General features: G+C 31.4%; 1 protein-coding gene across 1 annotated transcript; it reads right to left on the bottom strand.

The window, feature by feature from the left end:
• Positions 1-444: 444 nt before the first annotated feature.
• LOC125817203 (EG45-like domain containing protein) lies at positions 445-1056 on the bottom strand. Its single transcript, XM_049496752.1, has 2 exons — positions 945-1056; positions 445-728 (listed from the first exon to the last, which is right to left on the bottom strand). Exons 1-2 carry the CDS (start codon positions 1054-1056, stop codon positions 445-447), a joined length of 396 nt encoding a protein of 131 aa, XP_049352709.1.
• Positions 1057-9925: the final 8869 nt, after the last annotated feature.

Genomic DNA, 9925 nt, shown 5'->3' with positions numbered 1-9925 from the left:
TTACATCAAAGTTGAGACATTGCGATGAATTTCCTTCTAATCATGGCGTGTTTCATATTCCTAAGCTTCACTTCTTCAATTTCTTGTCAAATCCTGAAAAGAAAAAATACAAGATACTATAAGAAAAAAAGAGGATGATGAAATAGAAACGTTATGTTATAAATTTACTTCTTCCGTCTTATTTTATATGAGTTGGTTTGACTTGACACATAGTTTAAGAAAAAAAGACATTTGAAACTTGTGATCTTAATTAAGTGATACATGCTTGTGTGACTATAAATCATTTCATTAAAGATAAAATATGCATTTTAAAGTTAAATTATTACCACATAATATAAAAATGCATCTTTTTTTTGTAGTGACTAAAAATGAAAGTGAGTCATATATATTAAAAACGAAGAAGACGAAAAAAAGAAAGGAAAAAGGATATGAAAGGAAAATGAATTACTGGACATATTCGATGTTGATCTTAGCATTATGAGAAATTGATATTTGAGCAAAAGCATCACTTGACAAAGCAATAGTTGAAGGACATGGCCTTTTGGTGCAGTAGTCAACAACTCTCACGTCAATTGTTCCTTCTTTGCATGGCCTATTGTTTCCACTCAAACATCTCAGCCTGTAACGCCGCCCGCACGCCGCCCCGTTATCCCACAGCCCTTCGCTCACTGCCACAAATAGATTCCCCGAAGGGAACTGATCTGACCTGTTCCCGCCACATTTGGTTGCTGCATACCATTCAAAAAATAAAAAAAATAAAAAAAATAAAAAAAATAAAAAATATATATATATATAGAACAAAGATGAAATGAGAATTATCTTTTTATTGTTTTTCAAATTCTTAAAAAATTGAAATTGAATTTCGAAATGTTATGATCAAACGTCTCTATAACGTATATAAATTTTCAAATACAAGTTAGAGAGGAAATTAAAAAAATACTTACGTGTATAAGGGGAATTATAAGAAGTAGCTGTGCCAATATCTCCCAAGACTAAGCTAATGTAAAATAAACTTATTAGGACGATAAAGCATATGAATAATCGACCCATGTTCATATATTTGGTTGTGTGTACGTACGTGCTAAGACAACGTATATTGAAAGTGTTTAATGTGTCTTGTTTGGTATTACCACCAACTATTTATAGTTGTCAAAAGTCTATTACGTACTAGATCTCTTCACATATTTTAAACTGATTCAGTGAATATTGTTTTTTTTTTTAAAAGTATTTAATTATAAGTAAACCCTATCACGTTAGCATTTGGTCTCTCTTTTGGAGTAGTGACTCAGTCAAAGCGGGGATAATATATATATTAACTTGTAAACTCCGAATAGAACTGATTGACAGCTGATAAGGAAGAAGTAGTAGAAATGCTTTCCACGCTAGACGCTACTTCCATAATTAGGAGTAATAATATACTTTTAGATGAGTACAACAGGAGAGTCAATAAGAAGGCGTTTTAGTGATGTCGTCTCATTTACAATTAGTGATACTCTATAACAACACGTGTTAACTGTAGCAACACGGACACTTTAGATGTGTCACTTTCTTTGTTTCATATTCTAGTACCGCCACAAATGACGCACTAAATTAAAATTTTGACTTTTTTTTGGGTAAAATTTGGCCTTATCCAATATGTATGGACTCAATATATTCTCTTTAGTTTAACATGTTAATAAACTTATTAATTTCATTTATATTACAATAAAATATACTAATATCATCAAAGTTTAAAATTTTGGTACAGTTTGTGACTTTAGGTGGAAATCTGATGTAGGTTGTTATGTGTATTATCAAATTAGCATGGTGGAGAATCTAATTATCCCCTTTCATAGTGTTAGTGACCACGCTTGAGATCTTACTTTCTAAATATTGGGTAATGTTTATCACTTCAAAACAGAAAGTGGTTGAATTAAAAATTCATACTAAACGTGAAGCACAATCTTTGATGATCGATATTGATTGTACACGGCTATCTACGAGCATAATTAAGAAAAAATATTTTAAAATGCACTAAAGAAAGTAATGAAATCCATATCTAATCTGATTGACTGCATGCTGTCATTAACAAGCACTTCTAAATTCTAATTTCTCAAAAGTTTTGTCCCAAATGGGCTTATATCAACTAGACAATTAGTAAAGTGGTTCAAAGAAAACTACATATACATGAGTATTTGGGGAAGATTAGGATATGGATAATCATGCATTTTGAAAAGGTCCAAGTGAAATACTAGTATAAAACACTAATAAATTAAAAAGAAAAAAGGAGAAGTAACTCGGAGAAAACTTATTTGCATATGACAATATTTGCACACCATGAAAGTTTGAGAGATGTTGGTGGACACATGAGGGTGAGGGTGTTCATTTTCGAGAACCAGATTGATTTCATGTTCGAAACTTGCATATGGTGTTTATTAATCTTGAAAAAGGCTTACAATAAAGCCCCGAGAAAAGTCCTTCGGCAATGTTTGGAGCCCAAAGGTATCAATGACTTACATTAGGACGATAAAAGACATGTACGAGAGAGTAGAGATCCAACTGAGAATAGTGAGAGGAGATTCAAAATACTTTCCAGTTGAGATGGGGTTGCACCAGGGATCTTAATCCATTTCCATTCGCCTTGCTGATGGATAAATTGATGTGACATAATGTGGTGTCATTGTGTATGTTATTCGCGCAGACAATATTGTTTTGATCAAAGAGGCTCATGAGAAAGTTAACAATAGGCTGGAGGTGTGGAGATAACCTTAGGAGTCCAAATAATTAAGATTGACTAGGATGAAGACTGAGTATTTCAAGTGTAGACTTAGTGATGCATGAGGCAGGCGTGTAACTGAGTCTTGACATTCAAATTGTCCCCACTTTATTCCATTCAGAGTGGATCATAACTACCAACAATTGGCTAAGATTTATGTCAAGGAGATAGTAAGGTTTCACGGGGTGCTCCTTTCTATCATTTCAGACTGTGACACTCAATCTACTTCTAAGTTCTGAGGTAAGTTACATGAACCGATGTACACTCAACTCACTTTTAGCACAACCTTTCATCCTCAAAGGACATGTTGAGAGCATGTGTTATTGACTTTGTAGGTCATTGAGATCAAATTTTTGCCTTTGTGTGAGTTCTCCTATAACAACATAGTTATCAATTTAGCATAGATATGACACCATTTGAGGAACTTTATGAGAGGTGATGTTTATTGCCCATAGGGTGGTTTGATATTGGATATGTAAAACTTTTGGGTGTTAATCTGGTGAGGAAAGCAAAAGAGAAGGTAAGAAAATCCAAACCATGATGTTGACAACCCAAAGTAGACAAAATGAGTATGTAGACCTTTTAATTAAAATAAGAGATATGACATTTCAAGCTAGTGAACAAGTTTTATTGAAAGTGTCACCAATAAAAGGGGTGATGATGTATGGAAAGAAAGACAAGCTTAGCCTTTGTTACATTGATCCGTTCGAGATTCTTGACATCATAGGGCTAGTGACTTACATGTTAGCATTTTAACCTAACTTGTTTGGAGTTGAAGCATGAAGAGGAGTTGATTGCAATTTTTTATCAGGATGTCCGGAAGTTGAGGACAAAAGAGATCAAATCAGTAAAGGTTCAATCACGAAAGTATCTTTCAATTGAGGTAGCTACTTGAAAAATTGAGAGGGACATGTGGGACAAGTATCCTCACTTGTTTGAGGATTTAGGTACTACATTCCTTTTGATTTAGTCCAACCTTTTATTGTTTGATCGCTTGGGAACGAGTGATGGATAAATTGGTAGCTATTACAACGACTCTTTCTGATCGTTATGGTTAGATTAATGGTGAAAGAATTGAGTAAGAAGTTTTTTTTGAAAAGTAACTTAAAACTTTTAGGCTAGATCAGTTTCGGACAAAATATGAGCAAGGTGAATTATAGGGAAATCAAGAAAATGATTGGTAAAATGTCTAAGATTGAGTTAGTTTCTCTACTAGCTACGACATTAAGGAGTCTATAGGAATTTTCAAGAGTTAATTTGGGTGAGTAGAACTCCCGATATCAAATTTGATGTGAAAGAGTTAGTTTGAAACGTCAAGGTTCGAAGGTGCATGGTGAACATGCTTGGTAAAAGATTTTCGAATTTTTTTCTCTGTGCAAGCCGCTATAGCGAGTGAGATTCCGCTATAGAGGATTGGTGGTCTCTATAGCAGGTCAGTTGTGAATTAATGCCGAAAAAGTCTCAAAACCCCTCATTATTCTACAACTTTATTTTTGGGAAAAGAAAGAGGAACTTAGGGCTTTCCTCAGTTTCCCACCAATTTCTTTGGTAAAAGTAAGTTAATTATTCCCCTAACTTGTAATTTATTTCTTAAGCCTTACACCATGGTGGTTCGCTTAGGGGAGGATTTTTACTTGAATTAATAATCGAAAACTCTAATTTGGATATGATGATCATGAAAATGGCACGAGGATTAGGATTGGAGTATAATTCGGGTATTTTTTTAGGTCATTGTTTATTGATTATTTTTGTTTTGTTATTATTCTAGATCAAGAATAAGTCAAGACATTACAAAAGGGGAAAGCTCAATAAGTTTTTAAAAATTTTCAAGGCTTGATTCGAGGCAGGTGATGGTTATTTGTTTTTCAAGTTATGTAATGTGTGCATGTTAACCGTTTTATAGTATTACTTGGGTAGTGCATCTGAAAAAAACATAAGGGACGAATGTGACATGATATCCTGTTGATAATCTCATGCAATGAACATGTTTAACCTACTTGTGGCTTCAAGTGTAATTTTTCATTGTGATTGATCGTGCATGTTGTTTGTGATTACAGATTGACTAAGATACTACGTCGATACATAGTACTAGCGGTTGGTTCAGGTATCACGTCTCATACAAAATATCATTTGGTTGGCTCGGATATCAAGCTGATACACTAACAATTTATGTGTGTGGGTTCCATGATAAAATAAAATACTTCCTCCGTTTCAAAAAGAGTGGTCTAGTCTGACTTGACACGAAGTTTAAGAAAATAAAGAAGACTTTTGAATCTTGTGATCCTAAATTAAAGCTATGTCAAATGTACGAAATTGTCCTTTAATCTTGTGATCTTAAACATGCCACGTGGAAAACTATAAATAAAATGTTACCAAAAAAGGAAAGAGGTCATTCTTTTTAAAACAAACTAAAAAGGAAAGGATGTCATTCTTTTTTAAACGGAAGGAATATGTGTTATTGTGATAACGTGAGACATTTTCATGTTAAAGGTTAAGTCAAGATATTGGTGATTCAGTCTGTTGCATTGCTGACATGGTTTATGACTTGCTTATTCATGTGTTGTCTAGTATTACTGTCAGGTACTTGTTTATATTCATATTTTTGGAGCTGACCAATGATTTTACCAGTACATTTTTGGAGCTGACCAATGATTTTTAGTCCATCTGTTTGGACTTTGACATTCTTAGATTTTAATTACTTTATGTTTTTGGGGTTGCATTCCTTATTCTTGATTATTTTACAGTTTTGGTACTTCGATTTTCAGATTTTAGAGGGGTTAATTTTCGCATAGTGTTTGATCACAAATTTTGTTTATGAATACTAAATCTGCTATTGGTATAAATTGTTAGTTCAGACTGTTATATCTTTTGGGTTAAATCTATAAATTAGTTGATATTCTTGAGGATACATAATTTAGTGAATTAGTAATTCTTAGAAAAAGTTTAATATCGTCTTCCAACTAATTGCTTATTTTGTATTATTTATAATTTGTCGATTCGTCTATCCCTAATTAATTAGAGAAAACTTGTTTAATTTTGAAGAAACATTTCATGCTGCTGAAATAGTTTTTTGGACAATGCCTAGCACGACTTAAGATCAAAAGAAATTTTGGTACATTAATCTACATATATTTAATTTCTAACCATAAGATTTAAAAGTATTTTTTACTTTCTTAAATTATATACCGAATCAAACTCAAACAAATAAATAAAAACGAAGATAATTGAATTGTTAAATAAATGCTCTGTTTTGAGTCATATTATTATTATTATTATTATTATATTGTAGAATTATAATGTATTTTGTAGTGAGAACATAAACATTGAACCAATTAAATTTAAATTACCATAAAGGTTGAATAAGGCCATATGGTATTATTAAGTTGCCTCTGGACTTGCAAAAGAAGAAGTGAGTGTTAGGACAAAACATATGTGCATTATCCTAAGCATGATTACCTTTATATTGAGGCATGCATATTTGCTTCAAATCACTTAGCAGCCATAATGTATAATGGATATTCATTAATCTTGATTCATATCGATCGAGCAGCCACAAAAATACAAAATTAAAGTAACCTTATCTACTTAAGATTAGTGCTCAAAAATATGATTATTGATAAGGTGCCGCACCTCTTGTTATTGTATGACCAAAAAAAATAAAAAATGCAAGACTTATCATTCAGTCAACCTTATATTTGGTCCATTAATAACTTTTAGTGCATGTCCAAAGGGGAAGGAATATGTAAAAGAGTTGACCTCTTCATGATGGTTAAAAGTGGAGACTACTTAGATGTCAACATCATCCCTATTTTTTAAAACAAACTTCGAGAAATTAAAGAAGGAAATCAATGAAACACATTTAGGGTCTGTTTGGAAAGCCACCTGGTAATTGAAATTGGTGTAATTACTAGGGTAGTAATTACCAGTCTAGTAATTACACTGACTTGTTTGGTTGCCACAGTGTAATTACACTATAATTACACATGTCCTGTTTGAATGCCACAATGTAATTACACATGTTCTGTTTGGATGCACAATAACAATCATAATACTTATATTAAATTTTAAAAATAAAAATTAATTATTTAAAATTTATCTTAGACAAATAATAAACTATATAAATGATATTAAATTAAATACTTAAGAAACATATTACTTTTAAAAAATATATTAATTAATAAACATATGTTCTTAACTAATATTATGAAAAAATAATTGATTCATATTTTTTCAAATTAATATATTTCAATTGAATTGATCATAAAAACTAAATGTATGAAGTTTCTACTAACATCATGAAATGTATGTTTGATAAAAAGATTAATAAATAAATAAAATGACATAAATTATTAAAATGTTTGACAAAAAGATAATCTATCAGGTCTAATTAAAAAATGACTTGTAATGTGAATTCAATATTACTAAAACAAATGAAACTGAAAATATAACATAAGTTATAAATTCAAAATAATAATTTAACATATATATACTCTTATCGCAATTTCAACATAACATACATAACTATGATTTATTTTTATTGTTTTTAAAAAAGAAAGAAAACGTAAGTCTATAACCTTACTTAACAATAAATTCTATTTTAATTTAAAAATTAGAATACTAATAGAATTATGCTAATGAGAAAATAAGCATGGCATAAAGAAATAGATAATACGAAAAAACTGCATATAATCACATGAAGTAAGGTTGAGAACGAGAAGGAAATAAAATAGAATAATATAAAATAAAAAATAAACTTTTAGAAATTTTTAGAATAAAAAAAATAATTAAAATAATAGAAGTAAAAAAATTAAAAAAAAAATAAAAAATAGAAATTAAAAAGTAATCAGCGGGTAATTATATCATGTAATTATCAGCAATTCACAGCCTGTGGATGTGAATTGGAGAGTGTAATTAACCCTTGCCAATTACACCAATTACCTGTTGACCAAGTAATTATCTGTCCAACCAAACAGGAAAGACAGTGTAATTACACCAAATTACACCAAATTCAATTACCAGGGTGTCCTTCCAAACAGACCCTTAGGCCGTTTGGTTATTGGTTAGATATTAAATTCTTGCTTATAATAACTCTTACTCCCTCCGTCCCATTTTATGTGGCAACATTTGACTGGGCACGGAGTTTAAGAAATAAATGAAGACTTTGAAATATTTACCAAATTGCCCTTTAAAAAGTAGACTCACTTTTCTCTCTCCTCATAAATGTATTGGAGTATTATTTTAAGATTCAGTGGGACCAACAAGGGTAAAAAGGAATTGTACCTTTAAATACTTACCATATAAGAAAATGTGACATTCTTTTTGGGACTGACCAAAAAGGAAATGGTGCCACATAAAATGGGACGGAGGGAGTAATATTTAGTACTTTATTTTTCTAATATTTCAAACCTTGAAATCAATTTAATTTTTACTTTTTAAAGTTTTTCTTATTTGAACTAGTAATAAAATTCACAAATTATTTCCTATAATAATAACTACTCGGCCATATATCAAATCTTGGCCACACTCCCTAAAAATAGGCTTTCCATGCCATGGCTCTTACGTTTTCCATGACAATTGAAAAGGCACTACAAAATACACCAAGGATACTTAAAAAATTGTATTGTGGATTCTATTTTTATATTGATTGACGACTTAAAATAATTAGGATTATAGTTTGTTTTTTTGGTAAGATTATATGAAGATTGAGGAAGTTTATTAATTTCACAAATTATGATAATTTTTATATTTAAGAGAAAAATATAACTAAAAAAAATTAAAATTACATGTCTAAACAAAATTTCAACATCAAATCAACTCAATTTCATATCACCAATTTGAAATCATATCGGGAGTCCTTAGTCAAATATCGTTGTTCTTTGTTACCTTCTAAACATAAATTTCACATTGAACAAATGACAATATTTTTTTGTTCAAATGACAATATAATATTTCAATTTTATATATTAATTTATTTGTTTTAAATGACAGTAAAAGAAGTCCTTCGTTGAAGTTTATGTTGTGTTATATACACAAAGATCAGGTTTGTCTAAAGATTATGAGAAACAATTTTTCTTTTAAATGTTTTTATCATCTAAAAGCCCTGATTCGTAAATTGATTTTTAGAACTTAGGATCCTTGTTATTTATCATTGGGGGGGTGGGGGTTTTTGACTGGAGTTTAATGGCTGAAAAAGACCTAGTTGGGTGTTAGGATCATGGAATTGGCCAAGGGTTAGTATTTGGATATAATCCGGGTAAACTAGGCCACTATTATTGATCTTTTACATTAATTACTTATTTTAGACCAATAACAAGCTGAGAGACTCCGGAAAGAGAAAGCTCAAGCTCCTTAAGAGTGTTCAGGCTTGATTTCGAGGTAGGTGATGGTTAGATTTCCCGTCTATGCCTGCTAACTGCTCCATTGTATTCATGCATGTATGTGAATATGGAAAGATTAATTGAATTGAATGAAATGACTATTTGTGATTCCGTAGTATGCAATGAACCTGTTACCTGATTGTACGATATAAGTGTGTAAAACATTTATTGTGGTGCTGATTGTGTTTGTGGTTGTGATTGATTGGATCGTGTGTCACGTTTCGACACATATTGGATCAGATGTCATGTTCGATACATATTGGATTGGGTGTCACGTTCGGACACAGTAGCAGTTTGCATGTGGTCGGTTCCATGAGAGAACCATCATTGACTGTTGTATTTGAGATTGATATTGTGAAACTGATATATTGAGCATGAACTGGTAAATTGTTATTCTTTCTGTATATGCGTGGTTTAATATGTTATAGTTACTTGTGTATGTCTCACTTACTGGAAAAGCCGTGTGATCCTATCGTTACACTGTTTTTTGTGTATCGATACTGCACATGCTCCTTTTTTGTTGAGTACAAGACATCTTTAGGCGGCTATTGAGAGACCTCATTTAGGAGATCACTGACTTGTCGAGTTCAAGGCTGAGCCAGTTCCTTCAGGCTACCATGGATTCATCTAGGACCTTAGTCCATTTCCTTCAGACTTATACCTATTAGACGCTTTACTTTATGTTTAGTTGTTTTGAGGATTTCATCCCCTTATCTTATACTGCTTAGTTAGAAGTTTTGGTATAGTGACTTTTAGGTTCTAGGGGTTGAATTTCCTCTTGTTTATGTTTGTT

This window comes from Solanum verrucosum, unplaced genomic scaffold (assembly GCF_900185275.1).
Source record: "Solanum verrucosum unplaced genomic scaffold, falcon-dt-bn FXZP01000260.1, whole genome shotgun sequence".
NCBI lineage: Eukaryota > Viridiplantae > Streptophyta > Magnoliopsida > Solanales > Solanaceae > Solanum > Solanum verrucosum.
The sequence above is the reverse complement of the archived record's forward strand: the minus strand, read 5'-3'. Positions and strand labels throughout refer to the sequence as shown.

Coding starts and splice junctions, on each gene's coding strand:
- LOC125817203 (XM_049496752.1), bottom strand. CDS start 1,056: ATGAACATGGGTCGATTATTCATATGCTTTATCGTCCTAATAAGTTTA. Junction 729..944: donor TTATAATTCCCCTTATACAC/GTAAGTATTTTT, acceptor AATGGTATGCAG/CAACCAAATGTGGCGGGAAC.